At 42.7% G+C, this 24908-nt stretch overlaps 1 protein-coding gene across 2 annotated transcripts in view; it reads left to right on the top strand.

Annotated features, from left to right (window-relative positions):
• The first annotated feature begins 13599 nt into the window (after window positions 1-13599).
• Bnc2 (basonuclin zinc finger protein 2) overlaps window positions 13600-24908 on the top strand; it is a 407276-nt gene continuing 395967 nt past the window's right edge. For both annotated transcript variants that reach the window (XM_059254496.1, XM_059254497.1), the window contains exon 1: window positions 13600-13706. In XM_059254496.1, coding sequence (XP_059110479.1) covers window positions 13704-13706 — 3 coding nt within the window. In that variant the 5' untranslated portion in view covers window positions 13600-13703. The remainder of the gene's footprint in view (window positions 13707-24908) is intronic.

The raw sequence follows: 24908 nt of genomic DNA, 5'->3' as shown, positions 1-24908 counted from the left end.
CTCCTACAATCCTTCCTCAGTCCGCAGGATTCCCTGCTCCACCTAAGTTTTGCAGCCCCATCTTATGAGGCATTTTCTCAGTTGAGGCTCCCTCTTCTCTGATGACAGTGTCTGCAAAGTCCCACAAAACTTTCTGTAGCACAACCCAAGCCTGTTTGCACAAATCATTTACAAAACTGAAATTATTTTTTAAATTTAAAAAGGCATCAAAATCTAGATTTCTACCTTTGAAAAGTCTTATTCCTAAAGCTTGGGGAGGTGCCCAGAAACTTGCTTCCTGAACCCTTTCTTTACACCTTCATTTTCCTCTATCCAGAATCAGCATCTCACTTACTGGCATCTTTTCAGTCCCTCTGCTTATCCCCCAAGCATAAGAATGTCTCATTTCCCTGGATTTACTATAAATCCTTGTTTGGGTCTTGGTCTCTTGTTCTGTCTTATACATTATAAACAACCATATTATAGCACAACAAGTGTCCCTTAGTGAGGGATGAATGGTCCAGTTAAGCCAGGATTTTTGTGTTTGATTTGTTTGAGATAGTCTCAATATATAGCCCACACTAGCCTTGGATTGGTGATCCTCTTCTCTCCAGCTCCCAGATTTGTGGGATTACATGAAAGTACCACCAGGCCTAGCTCTAAAATGAGAATTCATTAAAATGAAACCTTTCACTGTGGGGCTAGACTAGTTAAGAGAGAGCTTAAGTGACAACAGATTGTTAAATTTTAATATGAGATTATGGACATAAAAAGTGAGTGGTAACCTCTCCTGCATGGATATTTATGCAACCTAGCCTTTAATTTTCTTGGTATTCTTTACATCAGACCTTCCCCAAAGCAGGAGTAATGGTCATATCTAAATGCTAATATCCAAAATAGTTTAGGGCTTAAATTTTCCTCATCCTATTTTACATTAGATTCTCTTAAGAGCTCCTAGTGTCTGTGGCCAGAGATTTCCAGGTCATGTCTTTGAGTTTGGAGCAAATCGAATACACCAAACTTTCTGTTCCCATCTTATTTGGCTGCGCATGTTCAGAGCACTATTACGGTATTATGTTTTCCATTTTGCATGGGTATAAATTAAAGCACAGAGAGGATTTGATTAGCTTGGGATCCCAGAGTGGCTGGCAATGATGGGAATAAAGGCTGGCTCCCCAGATTCCTGGCCCGGTTCACTCTACACCAAACCACAGGTATGTTGCTTTTTTGCTGCTGAGGCCACACAGTGTTCCTTGGAAAGGATGCCCATTAGCTCTGGGAGGATGAAGGCACATGGGGGAGGTTTCAGAGGACCAGAGAGGCAGAGTAAAGGGCAATGACTTCCTGGAAGGCTGAGTGAACATTCTGAATACAGTTTAGAAAACATGTGGCTAGCTAGCACTTAACTGGGTTTGAGGATATTTATTTTAAATGTCGAGCCACTTTGCGTTTATGGCAATATCTAGTTCTTCATGTTCATTTCTTACTCTTAGTATAATCTTGAGAGAGAGAGAGAGAGAGAGAGAGAGAGAGAGAGAGAGAGAGAGAGAGGCGGGCAGAATTAGAAGCCTCTTGTAAAGTTTTTAAAAAGATATTGAAAAGAAGAGTGGTCATGATGGAACTAGAACTGGATATTTTCAATGACTGGAAATCTGGTCTCCAGATATGGCTTAGAAGAAGGGTGTACCCAAGGTTCCAATGTAACTCCAATCCAATAGAGGTCTGTAGTTGGAGAAGCTGTCCCTGCATATTTCTCAGAGCACATCACTCATTAAACATGTGACTAGAATGGTTCACCCTGGGGTTATATGACACCAGCAGCCCTGGTCACCAGAGTTCACAGACTCTTCTTTTCATTAAACCGTTTATCTCCCTCTAAACTCTTAATTTGTTAACTTCTTGGTCGTCTCTCTTCTCCACCAAATGTTAAGCTAGGAGAAAGCATGCCTTAATCAGGGTTTCATCAGCAGCACTTAGAACAGTGTCTGGGCCTAGCAAGCAAGAAATGTGTATGCACAAATGAAACAACCCTTGGTGACATCACTGGGGGAACTCCTCCTCTTTAACATGTGCATGGCCCTAAGAAATTGCCCAATCATGAGCTTTGGAATGACTTCAGCAAGTGCATTAGATAATGCCTCCACAATGTTCAGCAACTTCACAGAACACATTAGCCAGGCCTCACAGTTCATTCAGGAGGATGAACTCAAGAGTTTGCATAACCAGTGGGGCTGGTATCCTACGGAACAATCTTTTATACATATGCCTTGGAGGAGGGCAGGCAGGTGTCCTGGGTGTCGGGGAGCAACTCTAGCTAGCTGCTCTACCCCCTAGCAAGTGATGCCTTCTGGAGCTCTGACAAAAAGCAGAGGAAATTACAGTTGTCGGGCCTGTGGTCACCACAGCATGTGTTGCATTTGCAAGGTCATCATGGTATAATTCGGGGTGTAGCTTGCACACATTCTGCTGCTGAAAGGGAGATTCTTTTTCCTACCACATCCGACACATGGTTTGCCAGAGGAAGGGCACGAGATCAGGAGTGCTGATGAGCTGGCGTGGTGTTTTCAGGCCACATCTCTAGTAAACCAATGACTCCCTTCTGACTCCCCTGAAAGCCAACAGAATTTATTCATTACCAAGTGTGAACAGCAATCACACAAGCCTCCAGATTGCTTTTGCCTGCTATGCCAAAAAGCACTTTTCAAAAAAAAAATCTAAAATAAAACTGTCAATGTTTGATGGGAGGAAAACATTTTATCCTACTTCTTAAATGCAGATAAATACAAAATTTATTCGTCTATTATAAATCTAGGAATTAAAAGCAAAAAGGACATCATTATATAGAAATACATTTAGGAAACCACACAGTGTACTTAATATGTAGAGAGCAGATAAAGAGCCAAGCAACTGCTATTAGCTGGCTGGGGGTATATGTTCATGCCCATAACTAAGTGATCTGAGTTTCCCCAAAGCTCTTAGTGACATGAGTCAGGCAGTGTGAGACCATATGTCTAACTTGTTTGTCTGCCCACAGTAGACAAAGCATGTATATAGAAACTGGTAGCTTGTGATACAACCTTGCTTATCTGTTTGTGCTCTGTGGCTTTGGTTCTCTGAGCTCCAATTTCTTCATTAAAATGGAAGTATAAATTATGTTATGGGGTTTTGAGAATATTAAATAAGGTCATATGTACAAAGCACTTCGAAGGTATTTGGTTCATATTAGCCACCCCCCCCCCCTTTTGGCTACCTCATGATCCAGTAGCTCAGTCTGAATTAAATGGGATTGTCCGCAGGAATGTGTCATAAACCAAGCCTTGATATACCCAATGCCCTGGAGCATCCTGATTTCATCAGTCTCTAACTTGTTGATGATGAGCTTGTGACGATTACTTCCTGTGAGGTGCTTTTTCTCCCCCTACAAATGCAAACCCCACAAAGACTCTTTCAGTCTTTGTTAATGATTTTATTTTTATTTCTGCATTTCTGCATGTGCATGCACATGTGAGTGCAGGTACACCCAGAGAACAGAAGAGGGCATCAGATCCCACCCCAGGAGTTGGAAACTGGGGTCCTGGGAAGAGCAGCAAGTGCTCTTACAAATGTTGAGGCATCTTTTCCAGTTCCCCCTATTCTGCAGTCTTTTAGACCTCTTAAATTGAATCAAGGTTCTGTTGAAATGAATAGTAATAACCAGCAAAATAATGAGCACCTTTGCTTCTGCGAGCAAATCGTAATTATATATAGCATCTTAGTCATTACTTAAGCCTAAGGGTGAGACCTTTAGAATCTAACTTACCAAGCATACTTTCAAAGGAGTTTAAAAATGTACTTGGTAAGTTAGATTCTGATTTAGTAAAGGAGAGGTAACTTGGCCTGAGACAACACAAGAGATTAAAAACAAATACTTTAGGGATCTCTGTTTGATGCAATTATATTGTAATCTGAAGAAATAGAGCTTTAACAGTTGCTTTTTTGCTGGAACACTAGACATATTGTGGCTTAAATTTTAGGTTAATGCATCAGAACAACAAGGAATTTAAAGTGAAAAATAGCTGAAAAAAGACTAATCCACATGACCATGTCTAATTAGAGTCAAAGTTACCATGATCACATGTTCTTAGAATCCACAATGAGGAAATTTTAATTTCTGTAGACATATGTTTGCTCTGCAAAATTATTTTATTCCTAAGAACTAACCTTTGTTTTCATGAAGTATTTCACTGAACCCCTTTTCTGTTTCTGTGTCTGCTACCATACACACAAAGCTTGTGGGGATAGAGAAAATACACAAGTGATGAGCTTTCTGCCTTCACAAGCTTACTTTCTCATCAGTAACATAAAACGACCACCAATCTTTAAGTGTGTGATTATGTGGCAAATTACTGACTTGCAGTTTAACTACTGAAGGGCTCCGGGGACAGAGAAAGAGTCAAAGGAAAAAGGAAGGCTCAGGAAGAAAGACTGAGAATTCCATGAAAATCCCTGAAAGGCACGTGGATTCCCAGGCTGGGGGTGGACTTGGGGAACGATATTCCTTTCAACACATACATGCTATCATGTCCTTAAAGAAAATAGTTTGAATTTCAGAACCTTTCTCATCCCTACAATAAATATAATGCCTAATTCTGTAATTTGTTATAAAGACTCAATAATGTAAAGAGACATGTAAAGAAAATGATAAGAATTTGCCACAGGGTAGGTACTTAGTACATTTCACCTAATAATATAACTCTTAATGTAGCTATCCTCTTTTTTTTTTTTTTCTTGAGTGACTTCACTCACATTGGAAGTAAGTTTTGATGAGGTAGTACAGACATGAAGTGAAGAGGAAGCTGTGAATGGAGTTAGAGAGCCAAGGGGAAAATGCAGAAGTGATTATACACTTGCGAGGAGGCTGATACCACAAGAGCAGCAGGTTTGCCCTGGACCTGGGGGGAAACACTATAAACAGGGTCATTCATTCTTTCAACACAAATTTAGTTCACCGCTAATAGGTACCAGACATCATCTTGGTAGAGGAGCTAAAGGCATTACAATTTCTCTTGACATAGTAGACAACACAGCTAGATAGACGTTTAACTACATGTTAAACAAGGGAGAGACATTTAATAAAAATAGAACTGAAGAAGCTAAAATCTTGCAACAAGTAAATCAGAATGTGAAAGGACGATGGGAACGTGACCAATGAAGCTGAAAGAGTGGTGGTCACAGAGTGGAATGTGAGTAGGTGGGTGTGAGGGAGAAACATGATTTAATGAAATTCGTTAGTAAGAAGATTCACAGTTGAGCACAAGGTCTGTCTTTGTGCAAATGGAAGAACACTACAGATAGAAAAGGGGAAGTAAAAACAGACAGATGTGGAAGAATCATTGATCCTTTCAGTGTTGGGACACAAATGAAATAAATAAGATGAGCTGTTTTGTTGAATAGTGAATTAGTTGACAACATTGGCTGAAGAATTAGATGGGGGTGGGGACAAAAAGAGTTCAGGCTGCAGGTAGAATGGCTCAGCACACCAGTGAAGACCAAATGAAAAAGAGACAACAGAGGGACCCACTGTCAGCCTGCTCTCACATGTGAGTGGGGAAAGTGAGTGTGAGATGGGGGAAGGATGTGGTGAAGGAAAGGAAGGGCTAGCGTGGGGAGTGGAAAAGGACCGGCAGAGGGCAAGAGCAGTATCAAATACATCAGCATCAAAGAGAGTGGGACTGTGGTAAGTACTATTGCATTTCACTACAGGGTGACTCATAGGTAACTCAAAATCAAGCATTCCTTTAGAGTAGGAGACTGCTGGTGATGCTTAGGGGTAGCCGGTGTGAGGCCCCCGCGTTCCACTGCGGGCAAGAAAAAGTTACAGTAGGAAAGTATTCAATTATTTTGATATGAAAAAACACAGATCTAATGTTTTCAAAATCTGGTAGACATTAATCTTTGGATTTCAAATGAACAATTCAAAGTCTTGAGAATCCTCCCAAATCATAGATTATTTCATATTTTTGCGACACTTTACTCATCTTAAAAATAATACTCATCTTAAAAACAATGGGTGACTATAATCATAAGTGGTTTATGATAAAGCTTCTTAGTTTGTTTACTGTTGCTGTAATAGAATACTTGAGACTGGGCAATTTATAAAATGTTTTTATCCTGGATTATAGTTGTAAGGAAAGGAGGATTATGACTATTGGACACATCTAGAGAGGGCCTCATTCTGTAAAATAGTACAGTGACTAATATGTGGAAAGCAAGTTGGCATATCCAAGAGAGATGTGTGTAGGAACGAGGGAAGCCCACTCTCTTAGAGCTATATTAATCCCTCCGTGATGGCGGAGCCCCTATGACCTAATTAACTCTTAAATTGCCACCACCTCTCAAGCTAACTACATTGAAGGATTAAGCTTCAGTGTGAGTTTTGGTAGGGACCAATTATAATCACATCATACCACAGAGATACAGGAAAGATCTCAAGAGTTTGCTGTAAAATAAAATAATTACCTGGCACAGTAACTCAAACCTAGACTTCTAACATCAGGGAGGTTGAGGCAAGAAGATCACCATTCATTAGGGGACAGCCTGGATTACACAGTAGGTTTCAGGCTAGCCTGGACTGGTATTCTCTTAAATGTTAAGACAAAAATCTAAAAAACAAAAGTTCTTCTTTTTTATACCAACTCTTAATACTCTTTTCTTGGAAGAGTGCTTCTCACAGCTGTAATGTGGCCTTCTTAACCCTGACTGAAGGAGGCTGCCTTCTTAACCCTGACTGAAGGAGGCTGCCTGGTACCGTTGTTAAACTCAACAGGTCTAGGGAAATAATTCAGGGTACCCAAGTTGTTCCTGGGACATTACTAGGCAATCCTATAAAGAAGATCTGGTGGGTTTACATGTGTCCTTTAGACTGTCAATTAAATGCTGATGTCTGGTGGTGACCTCAACAACAACAAAACAAAACAAAACAAAACAAAACAAAACAAAAACAAAAAAAACCAAATGGAATCAAGATTTCACTCAGGCTTGGCCCATGGTGTCCACATCCCACTGGATGTTACATCTGGTACATGAACAGAGGGATATCCGCTGCTTGGAAGGCACTGCCAAAGAGACGCGTACTTTAACTGTCTTCTCTTAATAAGTTTCCAGGCATTCAATCCCTAAGCAGAAATCTGGTATAACAAACAACTAATTGCACAGTAACACTTCGATATATGTATATATAGAAATATGTCAATTTAGCTAGAGAAGACCATTTCTGACCCTATCCTTTTTCAGGGCTCTGGTACAGGGTCCAGCCAGCTGCATAGTTAGGACTTACATTACTAAACAGGACTTACGTTAACCATAAAGCTGAAGAATTTTCCTCATTAACTTTGTCTCTTAATGTTGCCACGAGGCTGTAATTGAGGGGATTCTATGGCCGATTTCTGAACTTACACTGGCCAGTGAAAAGAGTCCTGGGCTCTTGAGCCAAACCATCAGCCTTCTCCATGGTGTTCTCCATGGTGTCCACTTTGTAGTGGACAGTGGTGGTCGTGACGTCATCAGTCTCTTTGGATTGTTTTTCTTGTCCCAGTAGGAACTGCTGTAGTATTGACAGTCTTAGTTTTTCCACGTCACAGATGCTACCTCCTTCGCAGAGCATGCTCCAAGGATGCATGCTGTCTCAGAGGGCTGTCTTAGGTTCTTGGTCTGTGCCATCTGTTTGTTTTATCATGGCCTCTTAGATGAACCCTCCTCTGAGGCAGTCTAACATCTGACCCTTCTACATCACCCCTTTGCTAGCTCAGAAGCAGTTAAAATGGTCTATGTCCTAACAACAGTTAGGGGGACCTCTGAGAGTAAGGAATGGGTGATTGGGGGTTAGACAGATTATCCCGATAGGCAGACACAGGGAGATGAGGGGTCATAACTAGATTATAGAGATGGAGAACTCCAAAGACAGTTGGCTTCTTCTTCACCATCCTGATCTGAGGGGGGAAAAATAACCCGGCAGCTTCAAACCCTATGTGTCCATCTGACAAGTTCAAGTCCAGACCAGGATTGCTGACCCTAAAACTGTGGACTATCAGCCTCCCTATCTTTGTTCAACACCGACTGGGGGTGAAGACCCTTCAAAGGCCCTGAAAATCCATGGCCCTCAATGAGACACCCTGCTTCTGCATCCTGAGCAACCTCCACCCCACCCCACCCCCCGCCCCACCACACTGGCTTTAAAGTGAGTCTTTCTCTTTGTGTGCCTTGCTATATTTTCTCACTCCTAAAAAAAATCCTTTCTTTCCCAGAAAAAACCTACAATCACAACCACCACCACCACTAAAAGTTTTTTTTTTTAAAAAGTCCAAACCCAGAAAAACCAATGAATTAAAATTAATAGAATTTTTAGTATTTAATACCCAAGTTATAATGTTAAAATGAAAATTTTAAAGGTAGACAACATTAATGTACTTTTATTTTTCACTTGAGTTTTAATACAGATTTTTCATTTGCTGTTGGCATTGGCCACATTATTAAGAGTGACTCTGAAGGCACAATAGTTCAACACTTGTACACACAGCTGCATATAAATCCATCATTTTTAAGAATGAAAATATTTTGTCTGCTCTGAATTTGGATTTGACATGGAATAGCTTTTTCTAAATTTAAATTTTTTTCATCAACTTGTACTTGCCAAAAACCGTAGTCCCTTCTGAATGCAGTGAAGGCCTCCTACAAGGTCACCAGCGTCACGCAAAACTCACACGTTGAAATTGCCAATTTAGAGACTTCTTTTTGCCCCAAAACATGTTATTTCTTTGAATACAATTCATAATGAAAAATAACATATTATGCAAATAACCTTCTATTAATTTGCAAGGATGACTCATTAGTACCTGCAGACGTTGCCAGGAACATAAACTTACAATGTGGTCACAAATACAGACAAAACTGATCAGATGACAGTCATCCCTGCAAATGTCACCTTTAGCTTTCAAATCCCAGTGTCACAGTCCTCCTTCGGGTTCATTCTAACTATATCTTTATATTGACAGTTTTCATTACCACAGGAGAATTATAACACTTTCCCTAGCTTACTGGTTTCTCAGAATTTAGGGAAAATATCTAAATTTCATGGGAAACTGTACAAGGAAATGCCTACCTGAAAATTCTAAACATGTTCTTTTTCCCTGTACCATTAGGAAACTTTAAGCAGCAAGAAACAGAAACATGACAGGATTAATTATATTCCACAAAAGGAAATCTGAGCAATCGGGTTAGTTTGACTTGGGAGTCAGCAGCACCAAGAACTGGGGTGTAGGGCTGGGGATGGATGGAGATGGGTGGTGGAGACATGCAGGCATGTAGGTTACCCTGGGTTCAATCCCCAGCACACTACCTAAGGAAAGCTTGCCTGGCATGTTTCACCTTCCCACTCCATTCATTATCCCCAGAGCACAGGATCCCCTGGTCACAAACAAGGTAGATATGGATTGTTTGAGGTACCATATTCTCTCATACTAACATCCAGATCATAGAAATGACAGTTTATTTCTTATCTACCACTTTGAGTTTTAATGAGTAAAGTAAACCTCACCAAAGTAATTTTTACATGAAGTCTTCAGTGACTTTTCCTCATGTTAGAACCAAGTAAGATGTTCAACTTTAAGGCGGTCACCACAGAGGGAAAGAGAGCCATTATAACCAGGATAGAACAACTAATTTAATCTGAAGCACAATGGTGTGGGCCAGGTATTAGCAAACTGTTCAAGTTTTTTGACCCCTAAACTTTTTTTTTAAGTTTCTTAAATTTTTTTTGAAAACTAAAAAATTCTTTTATTGATATGCACAAGAGCTATTAGTATTATTAGAAATTTACATTGATGTTTTAAAAAGGTATCAATTTGTTTAAAATAATATACCATTTGCTGTTATTAGTCTACAGTGGGAAGAATTAATAACCCCTAATAATAATGGCCTACATCCTTACGTTAAGGATCTTGACATAGAATGGCCTGGATTATCTCAATATACCCAAAGTAATCACAAGGACAGTCACAATTGGCTGGCAGCAAGCAGAGAAAGGAAGACATACGTGGTCAGTGCAGCCTCAACAGGAAAAGGGGCTCTGAGCCAAGGAGTGGCCTCTCAAAGGTGGGAAAGAAAGAACAGATTCTCTCAAAGGCCCCAGAAAGGAACACAAGTACCTTGATTTTAGCGTTTGAATTGTTTATTTTTGGTATAGCTTCCACTAGACACCCAGAATTATAACAAATGTGTGGCTTAATTTGATTTTTTTTTGTAATTTTTATAGCAGCACAGGAAACAAACAAATGCACATAAAAAAGAATCTAGAATCCTAAAATTTCATGAGAGGAATGAATGGCGCTGATTTGCACCCCTGTAGCATGTCTCTGGTAACAGCCGATGGACTGACAGACAGGTGGATTCTCCTGTCCACCTCAAATCAGACTGCTGTGATATTGCATGTCACACTGGCTTTCAAAAATGCACAGGGGGAGCAGGAAAAGTAAACAACTTTTTATTACTGAAATAAAACTAGTTTTGACCTCATGGCCCTTTTAGGAGGACCTTGGAAAGTGTTGGATGTCCCCAGAGTATACTTTGGGGATCCCTGGGGAAGGGTGAAATAGTGTTTTCTATCCCCTCTTAAAGAATGGACTCTTTCCCCATATTCCTAGAGCAAATTTAATTGGCCCAATGTGATCAGATCAATATAGCACAGTAATTCTGACATTCCTCGATCCTCCCTTACCCTGAATAAGCTTTTACTGTAGTTGACAAAAAGTAGTAATCATATAGACTGAAAACCACAACTTGTACGATTACAGGCATCCAAGGAGAAACAGTAAAGAAAGGGTGAGGAGTATTTTGGACAGTGGGTATAGAACTTTGACTCTTCAGAAGTGAAGCTGGAGATGGGACCCTGGACAGGATAAGACTTCCAGCAAAGAGAAGAGCTACTAAGGTCCAAGCCAGAGAGCAGGTTGGCAGGTTAGAGGAAGAGAGAGAAAGGCCTCAAGACTTGAGTAGAGTCCAACAGCAGTTAATTAACAAATGGCCATCAAGCCGTTGAGTCAGGTACATTAGAGTGCTGCAGGATGCAGGGGACCCAAGGTCTTGTACCAATGGCCACACAAACTCACTTCTTTGGCTGCTCTTCAGCCCAACCAATCCCCTGTCTTTGTAATGACTGCCCAGAAAGGGGGGGACGGGGACATCAACAGACACATCTCACCTCAGACAGTCGACCTTAAGCTAACATCAAGAACAGACAATTCTGAAACCAATCAGAAGGATGTAAATTGCACACTGCTTGATGTAGACAGAGCCCACACATTGGCAAGTGTAGGTGTGCAGCCTGAGACACACAGTGTGAATACAATTGTTTGGCAACTGCTGAAGTCTCACTTCTCCAAAGCAGTAAGTGTGTGAATGAATGGGTTTGTGTGGGTAATGACTCCGAAATTAGCAGCTAGTTTTTCTCATCTTTTCACGATGCGGGAAAACACACCAAAACTTGGCTTGTTTCTGGAAAATTCTTGGGATGCTCCTCAGTTGCTCAGAATGAACATTTGGTCATCATTATCCCTTTCGTAATCAGTTTCTGCAGACTACAGAATGATGTTACAGTTATGTTTAGGGAATCAGCTCCACACCTTAATCAAGTCATTTAGAGATGAGCCTCTTTTGATAACATGTATTTAAACAAATGTGGATAAGGGTTTGATACCTAACCTGTAATTTATACCAGTGAGAAAAGTAACTGTCGCTCATTGGAAAATTAGAGATGTACCGTGCGCCCAAAACACTACAGTATTTCTTATAACATGAGAAATGTTTACCATACAAATTATTCCATACCAAAATGACATAGAATCCACAAATTCTGAACACTACTTTGCACGGACCTAGAAGGAGTCAGGAATTGGACCCAACCAGTACATGGAACTGTAGGTGCTGGTGGCCCTGCTGTTTTAAAAAAAAATCTGGATTCACCACGTGAACACGTGAATAAGCTAATTTACATTCTCAGGCCAGCTGTTGCTACTTGGGATCTAGTCAGGCATGGATCCTGAAAAAAAAAAAAAATTAAGCTTAACTATTGTGAAAATGTACATTAAACTTATGACTGTACAGGAAAAAGAAAACCTCTTTAATTCCAAGGCTACATATTTTCGAAGGAATTTAATTCTGACCTCTGAATGAAATTACGCAGTCTCTCCCTCTGCTTGAGGAAGAGAGAAAGGACCGAGGGATGGTTCTCTCTTTTCAGGAAGAAACAGTAATCAAGCCTGTTGTTCAGTCAACCAAATCTTCGCGGATTCTCTGATTTCTTAGAGCTCAGAGAGTGTGCTAGAAACCTGTGCCTTCCTCCCGCGGCAGATAAGCAAAAAGTTTGCTCTAGCGATGATAAATCTGCACGAGGCGGAGAGGGTTTTGGCACTCAGTGTACATTAGAAAGACGAGGATGATTAAGGCCTCCCCCCACCCCGATCTTGCAGCCCGACTGGGTTTTTGCTTCCATTTAAGAGATCTCCTTCAGCTGCTGGCCGGTGCGCACCGAGCCTGCCGCCCTGTCTCCAAGCAGGGCAACTTGGGGCGGCCGAGTGTCACCCACACGTGTGCCCGGTGCCCGCCGCGGGCGCCCGCTCGCTCGAGTGCCAGTCTCCTTCCTCTCCCCCGCCCCGCTGCAGCTCCAGGCCCAGACCTAGGGAAAGGGGAAGGAAGCCCTAGCCGCAAGCCGCCGTCTGGGCCGCCACCAAACACGCCGCTCCCAGAAACTTTTCGCCCCCAGCTGTGCGCAACTTTCTGCCGGGTGTCCCGGCGCGTCGCCGTCCCGAGTCTCGGTCCCCGGGCTTCCCCCCGTCTTCAGCCCCGGCGCCGCGCGGGGCTGACGGAGCTGGGCCGAGCGGACCGAGAGCCCGAAAAGCCCGGAGCCGAGGTGCTGCGGCACAGTCGGAATAAAGTTCGCGCCCTCCGCTCGGCGGCTCGCAGCCTTCCCTCTCCCCTCCCCGCTACTCCCCGCAGTTTTTTTTTTTTTTTCCCCCTTGTTGACAGCTGGGCGCTGGCGGCCACCTCCACTTCCACGCCCGCACCCCCCGGGGGGGCGCCAAAGTTGTTTTTCCATCCACGGAAGGGGTGGGTGGGTGGGTATGGAGGTGGGGGTGGGGGAGGACTAGCCCTCTTCCACGAAGCCCCTAGAAAGCTTGAGGACAACAACAAAAACAGGCGGCAAACACTGCAGTCTGGACAGTTGGAGGGAGAGCAGAAACTTGTGCTGGCGCGGTCGTCGCCGGTTCCCCCCCCCCCCCCCCGCAGCCCACCCCACCCCGCCCCGCGCCGTAGCGCGCACCCCCCCACCCCGCCTCGCCAGCAGCCCCCCTCCCGGACAGTCCGTTCCCTTTTTTGCTTGTCTCCTTCGGCCCCGGGGAGGAGCGGGGCAAGTCGGAGCGCCGGCTCGGGGGAGCGAGCGCGACCCTGGGCGCGGGTGTAAATCAGTCACCTGAGCGCCGAGGGGCCAGCGGCGAGGGCGCGCGCGGGCGGGCGGGGAGTGGCGCGGGCGGGCGGGCCGGCGGGCGGGCGGGCGGCGAGCGCGGCCCGGAGCGGCCGGGCGGGGGAGGGAGCAGGCCGAGCGGCGAGCTGAGGCGGCCGAGGGGCTGGTCCAGGCGCGGCCGCTAAGAGGAGACCGAGAGGCGGGGGCTGCACTTGACAACCAGCATGCCGAGATGGTAAGAAGTTTCCACCTCCTCTCCGCTTGCGTCTGCACTTGGTAGGGACTGACCCCGGGCGGGACGCCCCGGGGCCGCGGCGGGCCGCGTTCTCCTCTAGCGCCGCGGCGCGAGGAGGCGGGCAGCCGCCGGCGCTCCCCAAATCCACCCCTCCTTCACCCCAACTTGGCCCCAAGTTAGCCAGGCGGCTGCGAGCGGGAGGGCGGGCAGTGTTAGGTGAGCGGCCGGCGGTCCCCGGGCTCTGGGGACCCGGAGCCCTCGGGGAGGGCGCGGGACGCGGGGACGCGGGATGCACCGAGCGAGCGGGACCCGCGACAACTTTCCCAACTTGGCCGGCGGGTGCAGAGCCCGAGCGGCGGCCGGGTGTGGGTGCCGGCCGGGGCGCGGCCCGCGTGGGGACCGCAGCGATGCCCGCGCCGCTGCGGAGGACGCGGCCGCTGCCGCCAGTCAAATCCCGCTAGACAGACACGTGTGTGCTTTCCCAAAGTGCGGTTCTGAAGCAGCCGGCCCGCTGCAGGCACACACCGACTGGACCGTGGGATTTGAGACGTGGAACGGGGGCAGGATTTTTTTTTTTTTAATGTGTGTGTGTGTGTGGGGGGGCGTCAAGACAAAACTAGACGAAACCTCCCGTGGGGTGAGGCCAAGATTTCAAAAAACTTGTAGGTGCAAATGGTGGAGGAGAAGGGATGGCGCAGCGCAGTGGGACTCCAGCACAGCCCCTCGAAGGAAGGGACGGCTTCTCTGCAGCGAGGAAGCAGGCAATTAGTTCACCCGGTGATGAGCCGCGATGTCCGTGATGTCCGCTTTCGGGAAGAGACATTTGTTAGAAATGGGGCTTGACCACTCCTTTCCTTGAGTTCCCTACCACCCAGTGTCGCTGTTGTTACCCCCACTTGGGGGCTCTGATATGCAGTGGGCCCTATGTAGATGGGATGTATAAGAAACGGGGTGATAGCAGGTTGACATTTTTTTTCCCCTTCCCTTCCCCCTGATGTGACATCTCTTGTTTCAGAGATCAAAGTCACAACTGGAATGTAGGAGAAGGTACTGTCAAATGCAGACATACACACATACAAAATGCACCCAGGACTGCGGTTACAGTAATGCTGACAGAAATTAAAGAGGTTTTGAAAGCAGCGTGCGATTTATGATGCTTCCCATTTACCCTAGAGTCAAGCTGTTGTAAAACTGATGTACAAAAGACATCATAAAATAATCCTGTGTACCCAGGATTAAAGTGGCAGAAAGTGGCCTGTTTTATTATTTTTTATGTACTTCGTGGACAGTTGGAGTTGTTGGAGCCTGTGTTTAAGTGAGGCATCAGAACAAAATGAGAAATATATCTATTTAGAGGTGGAGACTTTCTTGCAACGGCATTTTACACGAGAACATTATAAAAGCCAGTTGTACATCTTTTTCTTCCTCTGGCCAGGGTTACTATTTGTCTACAGATCCATTCCCCTTTCATAGTCACTTTGAGCAGTGGCTGAGTCCATTTGTCTTCCAGTGTTTTGTATTCTGCACTTTTAGATGTTTTGTGTACAGACATGGTGCCAGAAATAAATTCCACTTAGAGCATGCGAGTGTTTCTGCTCTGGAGATGTCCTCTAATACTGAGCCTTGTAGGAGTTTGATAGAACTTCCTTTTACCCTTTGGAATCGGGCACGTGAGAATCCCTTGTGAACCCTTAAAGGCTCTGTCTCTTATATCATGTGTAGCCGTTTCATTTAAGCTTGTTCAGTCTTAATGAAGTTCTGTGTTGTAGGTACTCGTTCTGTTCCCAGAGAGCAGTGTATTTAAAATCCAGATTGCTGATCACTTTACCAAAGCACGGGAATACCTTCACCTGAGAGAAGGGCTAGTAAACCTGTGTCTGAACTTCGTATAGAGGATCTTTCCAGGCATGTCTGAAATGAACCCCCTTCCCCTAATCCAGTGAGAATATTGTTGGGTTGTGTTTGCATGTAAAACTTGGGGGTAAAAATAAACCTCATGGGATTTTTAAAATAAATATTGAGAGAATATTAATAGCAGCAGTGCATTGCTAACACCTGATTTTTTTTTCTTCTTCTACCTGAGATGTAAGTTATCTGTCAGGCAGGGATATGTGATTACCAAAAGGAGCAGACAAAAGCAGAGCTGACTGTTGCTGTATTAAAATGTAAGTGTTACAGTTTGAATTTTCAAGTGAGAGTTTTTGAGTTCAGTGCTTTACATAACATTTTGTCCTAATCTTGCTTGCTGTCAGGGATGTTTCATGGTTGTGCAATTGCTGCAGTCAAGAATGCCAATTTGCATTCCAGGAGTGTCATTTGATTACTTTTATCTGCGAAGCTCCAAGACCGGCCCAGACCTCTCGTTTCATCTTGCCATGTCACGAGTCAATGCTGTGTCGTCTTTTCAAAAATCTGCCTGATTTAGACAAGAAAGAAAAGTACTTTCATGTTGCAGCCGCAGTCCCCTGCTAACTTGTCAGCAGCAGGATATGATTCACTTGGGCCCAGAAGAATGGAACAGAGAGGCGGGTTAGGCGGTTCAATAAAGCCCACGGACAGGTAGTGTGTGACATCCCCAGAGAGCCGCAGTTAATGAAGAACAGGTCTGCTTAGTTCTCCACAAGCTGACCTGGTGCTGTCCCCACAGTTTTCTCATTTGATCTTCCCTAGCAAATTGATCTTTTCTTGTATTTTTTTGCCTTCCAAGTTAGTCCTTGAGGGACTGGAATTAGCAGAGCAACTTAAGTTGGATAATACAGCTGTTCAGAGAAGAAGAAATTGGACACTGGCACAGAAAGGGGGTGGGGGTGAGAGAGCAGAGGGAGCTGCTCTTTTTGTTGTTCCTGGGAATATTTCCGGTGTTAAGAGAGTCCAAGTAGGTGATGACTTGAAGCTAGGGGTTTCCCTTCCTTTAAATTTAGAGTTAAGCTTCGGTGCCATTTTAAATATTCTGCAAATGTTTGGAAGATGGCTGGAGCAAGCATGAAGGGTTTGATTTAGCAATGTTCATATTCACTTGTTTGGAGTGATCTGCCTGAGGAATAGTGGCTTTTATGGCTATTGTAAGATGAACCAAACATCAATGGCATATTCCAACTATATTATTTATAGTCTTCTAAATAACTACAACCTCCAAATATTCAATACTGAATTGCTGAAAAGATTAAACAATAAAAAAGTCATTACCAGCATTGTATATAAATATTATGGTGCATGAAGATTTTTCTATGAATTACCATCAGTATCTTTGTTTTATATAAATTCCACAGATGCACTGTTAATAAAGTAGGCTATTCTGTCCTCCAAGATTTTTTAAAATTTAAAGGTAGACTTTTAAAATTGAGGCCCAGATTACAAGTTGAATTTCTTTGAAGTGTTCACATGCTGTTTTTTTGAGATTAAAATTCATTTTATGCAAGGTGAGTAAATGTAAATTCAGAAGGCAGGCGTAGATACTTCAGCCAGGTTAGTTTCACTATAGAGTGTTGTACATAAAGCTTAGGTTGGGAGCAGTTAATAGTCTTAATGAATATATAAAGGAGTGGTGCTTTCTGAATTCCTCTGCAGATGGTCTCATTTAACATCTGCATCCTGACAAGAAACAGAGTTGAAAACAGCAGTTCTCCTGCAACATCTCTTGTTGGTCAGGAGTTACATAGTATAGTTGGTTAGCTCTCTAAAGAGCTAGAGGGAGCTTCATGATTTTATTAGATATACTTAAGGTTTTTAAAAAAAAGTACTCTGGCAGTTAGAATGTTTCACAACACAGGCGTAGAGTTTTGGACTGGAGGTGAGATACACACACACACACACACACACACACACACACACACACACACAGAGGTCATAGCAGCAGATTCTTCTTTGCGAATAGTTAAGGAATCAGGTGAGCTTTCTAGGACTTTACCTTTGAGGTGATTTGAATTAGGAAAAATTCAACCAAACATCTTAAGCGTTTTAGTTTGCCTAACTGCTGTGTCACTCTGTGGACTGCAGGAGTTAGTCTCATGTTGCCAGGCCCACCTTCAAACTTCTGTTAAAAGCAACTTCCTACCCTGTCACTGAGGCGCTTACTACCTTGCCTTAGTTCACAGAAGAAAGGTACTTACCTCCATAGGTGATGTTTTGAAGTAGTTCTGCATACAACTACATATTTTGGAGAGAAATTTTCCTTCAAAAGAAGGGCTTCATGTTGTAAACATAGAAACAGATCATTGGTAAATTTGATATATTTTTAATCAGTAAATAAGCTACATTTAAATGGCAGGACTTGAATGTTTTCATACTTACTATTTGGCATTTAATTTCACATTTATCAGTCCTACCAGTAAAATTTGTGATATGCTTATATTAAATAATCAGTGATCGTGATTGCTTTTCATTATTTATATACTAGTTTTTTAGGGGCATTACTTTGGACATTTATTTACCATGTAAGTAAATCTGAATCTTCTATCCAGGAAGATAGACTGCTCAGATTAGTCTCCTTGCACAGAAGCTCTCATTATGTTGCTAGCCAATAAAAGTCTTTATTTGTTGCTTATTAGAACCCTCAGTCCACTCAAAAGTTCAGCTATAATTTAATTTGGCTGTTCAAAGGGCCTCCCTTGTCTTAAAACACGTTCTCGGTTTCCTTTACCATTTGTTGTGAGCCTATATTCTATCTCATGAATATGCATAAGAGCAGTAGTACAGACATGTCCTTTTAAAAGTTTTTGCCATTACAGAAGTGTACCATTTTCTTTTAAAAACCTGCGTATATAACAGTGTAAATTTTGTCCTTTTTATTGCGATTTCTTCGACATTCTGGACCATTTTTGCTTCCTTTCGTAGGGACTGAGTTTTGCTCTACTCATCTCGGATTTGTTACTCAAGGAAGACGGCTTTGAAGGTGTAGTGAGTCAGGCGACAGCTAAGTTTTGCAGTTGAGAATTCTAGTTAAAGCCCTTCACAGTTGTAGCCCCTTGAAATGACGAGAGGTTTGTTTTGTACTTTACAAATTGCCAGCATGATAAATTCATCTTCTTTATAGCAACTGCTAGGCAGTTTTACAGAGTCCAAGGTGCTTGGGAGTTTCAGTTGAATTGTAACCGATTCAGACTAAGGACCAGAACTCCAGGATCAGGGATCCTTCTACAGGGAAGGCAGGATGTGGAACTGCTAATGAGTCACTGCATGCGTATCTAACCAGTGGAAATCGCATCAAGCCTGCCTGCTGGATGCAGTATTTAAGACTTGTCAAAATGTACAGTATTGTCTTGGAACTAGGGGTTCATGAGTTCACTGTCCCTGCTGGGTTTTTTTTTTTTTTTTTTTTTTTTGTATTTAATACAACGATGTAACAACCCACACAAAACATTTTTCTCTTATTATGACCTTACATTTGCCCAAGTGCCCCATACTGAAATTCCTTCTTAGTATCCTTTTCTTCCCCCTGCAGTCCAAAGCCAGACGTGTACCCAGACACAAAGCCTCTGTGTATAGCAAGCTGTTTTAAATATTGTGACTCGACGATGCGCTGTCCTTTCTCTGCTTGAGCCGAGGATCTCTGCTCAGTGTCTGTGGATTACCAAGCCCCTTCTTTATTGTATGTCTTGTCAGCTATTCCTATTCATTTAACCTTTCATTAGTGTCTGCGCAGCTTCACTGTCTGGAAAGGCAAGGAAAACCCGAAAGGCCCCACTGTCACAGTTATTAGATTTCTCGGTTACATCCCAGCAACCACAAAGAAGTCAGAGTGGAGACCATTGTCGTGCATGCTGCTGTCCTGGGGTGCAGCTCTTCTGTGCATGTCAAGGACATGTGCCACATGTTGATCTGCGTCCCAGGGATAAATGCGCGACATGGGGGATAGGCTGACAGAGGCAGTAATGAGCTTGGTAGGAGTTGTTTCGCAGACTAACAGTTAGTGAAGGAATTTTGCTTAACTGGCCAAGGAGATAGACAGAGTTGGGAGTTGCCAAGATCTGCCTGTGCAGAGATTGTCAGTCACATTGTTTTCATCTAGACTTCATTTGAGGGGAAAATTGAATACCTTTGACAGGAGTGGAAAGTCTTATTTTTTCCTTTAATCTCAGAGGACAAAAGTGTTATTTCTGATAGCTATTATGCTATATTATAACTACTTTTTGTACTGGCTAAATAAGATATGGGAATGATTATGTTCGTTATTTCTCTGAATTGTAAATACCGCAAAATAATTAAAAGATGTCTTACAGAGATGTGTATGTTTTTTAAGTCTATAAAAACAATGTAGCCCGTGACTCTTCCTGTTCTCTGCTTTGCTGTGGATCTCTCCCTGCCATAGCTGCCCCCTTTTCTTATAGACGTGTTTCCATGGTTGCTGTGACGTGGAGGGGGAAAGGAAGGGGGTGCAGCTCATTTCCAAATAATAACAAAGACAAATATTTGTAGATTTAGAGTTGAAAAAGATTCCTTTTGAAATTTCATGACGAAATTACTCTTTAAGAACTTTCAAAAGCGGCTGGGATTGTGGCCCAGTTGGTAGAAGGCCTATCGCTCACTCGCGAAGACCTCCCCTTGCTCCCCTGCCCACGCAAAAGGCCAGGCAGGGTAGCTTGCGCTTGTGTTCTCCATGCTCAGAGGAAGGCAGTGACAGGCAGGTAGATCCCTGAGGTTCCCTGGCCAGCCAGCCCAGCCTCATTGGTGAGTTCCAGGCCAGTGAGAAGAAAGCAGAGAATGGGAATGAACGCCATTGGTGCTAGTGTCTTGTCAAATCTTCACTTACTCAGTGTCTGGAAAGCAGTGTTTTAAAGGGAGCACACCGTGTAATGGATTTCGTCATAGCATTTCCACGCATAGACTTCTTTATACAAGGTAGCTGTTTCATTGCCTGCTCATTCCTATTGGACAAACAACCAGTCTGGTGATCTCCAAGTTTTTTTTTATTTTAATTTTTTTCAATTGCTTGTTTAATGTGATAGGAAGATATAAATCACAGTGGTTTACTTTAGTATTTTAAATACTTTTTTGAGAGATAATTCACATATCGTATAATCATTTAAAATGTGCATTAATAATACCTCCATTATATGGATACACTGTTTCATTTTCCTTCATCAATTAATGGACATTTTTGACTATCATGAGGAATGCTTCTGTGAACATTTGTCATAAGCTTTATTTTTTTTCCCTCTTTCTTTGTCAGACATGTTTTTATTTCTCTTGGATGTATACCTGTGAGAAGAATTGCTGGGTCATGTGGCTTCCCTTACCTGTTTTCCATTTGGGTCATCTTTAAAAAAATTCTTGTGGTCTTAAAACAATATCTATTACACATGTGTGGTAGGAGTTAGGAGGTATGTATGTGTGCCACAGCGCATGTCAGCTCTCTCTTCCACTATGTGGATTCCAGGGATCGAACTCAGGTTGTCAAGCTTGGCAGCAAGCACCTTTGTCTGCTGAACCATTCACTGGCCCTGGGTTGCTTTTTAATAGTTGAGGTGTAAATGCTCTTGATATAGCAAGGTTACAATCCTTTATCTGATTAAAGATTTACTGATACCTTTTCCCACTCAGTGAGCTGTCTTTTTACTTTTTTAATGTTTTTTTGAAGCAAGTTTAAAAAATTTGGAGCTGGGCAGTGGTGGTGGTGGTGGTGGTGCATGCTTTTAATCCTGGCACTCAGGAGGCAGAGACAGGTGGATCTCCGTGAGTTTGAGGCCAGCCTGGTCTATAGAGTGAAATCCAGGACAGGCACCAAAACTACACAGAGAAACCCTGTTTCAAAAAAAAAAAATTGTTGAAAGAAGTTTAAAGTTTTTTCCAGATAAGATTTTATTGCATACTAAGTGGTAACTACTCAATACAAGAGCAACAATGACCCTCAGAAAAGTTCCTAGCTCTATCCATCAGTGTAAGATGAGAAGTCTTAAATTTTGATGAAGTCCAACTTACATAGTGTTTTCCGTGTTCTCACTTTTGGTATGTTGTCAAAAATAAAACAAAACGAAACCCCAAGCCATTGTTGAACTCAAGGTCATTTATACTCTGCTTTTTTCTGTTGCTTTGGATAACACTTGAATGTAAGTTGCTAGGTCACACCACATGGTAGTGTGGATTTTGTAGTTTGAGAAATCACCAGACAAGTATTTTGGTCATACTTGTACCACTTTATGTTCTTGCCAATAGTGTCCAAGTGTTTCAGTTTCTCCATATTGTCACCAATAACGGTGGTTATTTTATGATAGTAAGAGAAATATGACTGTAACAAATGTGACATGACCTATCCCTGTGTGGTTTTGTTGCCTCTGCTGGTCTTGAAATCCAGGGATGGAGTCACGATCTCCCCCCCCCCCCATCAGTATTGAGGACTGAATCTAGGGCCTCCCACATGTTAGATAAGCACTCTATCACCGAGCCGTATGCCACGCTCCTTTTGTGTTTTGAGACAGATCTTACTGAGTTTCCCAGACTGACCTTGAACTCATGGATTTACCATCCTTCTGCCTCAGTCTTTCTAGTAGTTGTTATTACAGAGCCGTCAGCCCTGACTTCTGGCTGCCCTTTAGCTTCCGCTCTCTTGTGGAGATAGGTACACATAACCCCTTTTTGGCTTCTGTCCATTTTGTCCGTTTCTCTGGTTTTGAGTTTTCTGTATATGTTGGATATTACTGTCATATCGACTTTCTGGTTGTGGGTTATCTTTCCTTCTGCTTGTTGCTGCTCCTGCCTTGGCTGTGTGGGAGCTTTTAAGTTGGATGTAGCTCCATGTGCCTGCCCTTGCTTTCGCTGCCTTGAGCGGTTTACATTGAAAGCTCAGATTTATCTGATCCCCTAAAAGAGTAAAGGCTACGTTCAGAAAGTACATTCTATTGTTTGGGTAAAAAAACTCTTGGTGGTACTCCAGGGGACGAGAAGTATGTCATTCGGTAGCCAGAAGATGATAGGTGCTGTTCCTTGTGAAACAGCCAGGGTTTGCTTTGATGTTTCTTAATTACCATTGAGTTTAAAAGCTTTCTAGGTGTTCTGTATGATAACAGACACACTTCATGCCCTGGAGGGTGGAATTAAGTACCTAGAAATAATTGTTTTTGGTTTTATAAATACCTCAAAAGGAAAGGAGGAAAAAAAAACATTATTGAGAGAATTTGTCTTCTAGACAGCACACCATGAACAACAACAAAAAAAATCACCAACAGAGATAAACTGAAAATTGTTTTATGATACACAAACCTAAAAGAACTGGCTCAGTTAAGTTTTAAGTAAATACTATGTTTAAATCTGGCATGACATGTTTGCAAATAGCTTGCTCTCCAACGTACCTGGTGTATTTTTAAAACTTCCCATTACCGAGTTAGAGAAGCCCGAGAGCACATGAGAGATCACTTAATTTAGGGGCAGCGATGTTGGATCATTGCTGAATAAAAGGGAATGTTTAAAAGAAAAGATCTGATTTTCTTTTCATTCATGTTAATAAGATCTATATTCATTTCTGCTTAAATAATTGCTTTTTCAGTATTCTGATGGGCCATTCTTATTTAATTGCTTTGTCTGTTTTTGGCTTTGTGCCAGTTATTTTAGACAAAACTTCATTATTATTTGGCATCAGCTATTAATTAGGTGGCCAAGTGGTCACATTTATATTTGGAGAGAATGTGGGTTTTTTCCATCATAAGTGTTTACATATAAAAACAGTAATTAGCCAATTTAAAGTGATACTTTATGACATAATTTGAGAATTAACTTTCTTCCCTGTGGATATTCTGTTGAGGATTTAAAATAATTTATAAAATTGGTATGACATAAAATTTCATATTTATTAGATACATGATTTTTGATTATATATTTTTTCTTTTTTTCCCTTTTACTGGGGATTGAACTAAGGCCTCTCATGTGAGAGACAAGCACTCTTCCGCTGACCCACATCCAATTTTATAATTTGTTCACATCAAACATTGTTACTTTTCTGTTCTTAGTATGTCTTGGCATGTTCTTATATTTATGTACTATGTACATGGATTAAGAAAATCACGTGTAGCCGGGCGGTGGTGGCGCACGCCTTTAATCCCAGCACTCGGGAGGCAGAGCCAGGCGGATCTCTGTGAGTTCGAGGCCAGCCTGGGCTACCAAGTGAGTTCCAGTAAAGGCGCAAAGCTACACAGAGAAACCCTGTCTCGAAAAACCAAAAAAAAAAAAAAAAAAAAGAAAATCACGTGTAATTGTTGATTGATATCATATATATGGTTTGGGGGACATAAAGAATGTCATTAACTAAAATGGCAAAATTAGGCAGAGAAAGGCTACTCAGTTCTCTGTCCCAAGGCTTCTGCTCTCTTCGTAATGCTGTTCTGTAATGAGCAGATCAGAGAGATTCACTCTATCAACCTGACGATGAGTTTGCGTACAGAAACACAGTATGACAGTTGAGAATTGTCTCTCATTCAAAATGGTGAGTGGAATAAAACATCACAGTTCTTTGGATTATTATTGATAGATAAAACAGTTTTGCTCCAGAACATATTAACCCCGAATACAATTTACAGCATAGATTTTTTTTTTTAATCTCAGAAGTTCTACCAGGTCTCAAGCCAAATTTAAATGTCATTAGTTTATTTACAATGGTATGTAGTGTGAGAGTTAAATCCATTTCTCAGAGATGGCGCCTCTTAAACTTCCTTCCTATCTTTACAGGGATGAATTACAGGTCCTTACTGTTTAGGTAGTTGGTGCCTTACTCTAGAGAAAGGTACAGCGGATCCATACCCAGAGTACACAGTCATTGTAGCCAGTAACTGCCGCTTGTTTTCTGGGGTTCTCCTAGTGGCTTTGATGGACCACAGGGGCAATGAATCTCAGCACGGTGCCCCTGGAGGCACTGTGAGGGGGCCAGAGAAGAACCCAGAACAAATGGTTGCATCACTCAGGTCTCCTTTTCTCATGGTCTTGCTAGCCAGTGTGCTGAGACTGAAACAGGGTGAGAACTACCCAGATTTTTCATATTAAATGCCCTTTATTAGAGAATTATCACACAGACTTAGAGCTGTTCTTTGGTCATCCCAGTGGCACTTGTGATCACAAAGAGCAACCAGTCACTGACACAGTGGCGGACCGTTTGTCCGTCTGTGTAAGCGTGTAGGAATGTGTGACAGCAGTGTCCACGAGAAGCTGGGAGCAGAGATGTGCCTGTCGTCTTGCTACCTGAAGACAGAGGTGGGGAAAAGACTTGATCCTGGGAGTTAG

This window comes from Peromyscus eremicus, chromosome 2 (genome assembly GCF_949786415.1).
Source record: "Peromyscus eremicus chromosome 2, PerEre_H2_v1, whole genome shotgun sequence".
In the NCBI taxonomy this organism is placed as follows: Eukaryota; Metazoa; Chordata; class Mammalia; order Rodentia; family Cricetidae; genus Peromyscus; species Peromyscus eremicus.
Note: the sequence above shows the minus strand (reverse complement) of the source record. Positions and strands in the feature narration are given on the sequence as shown.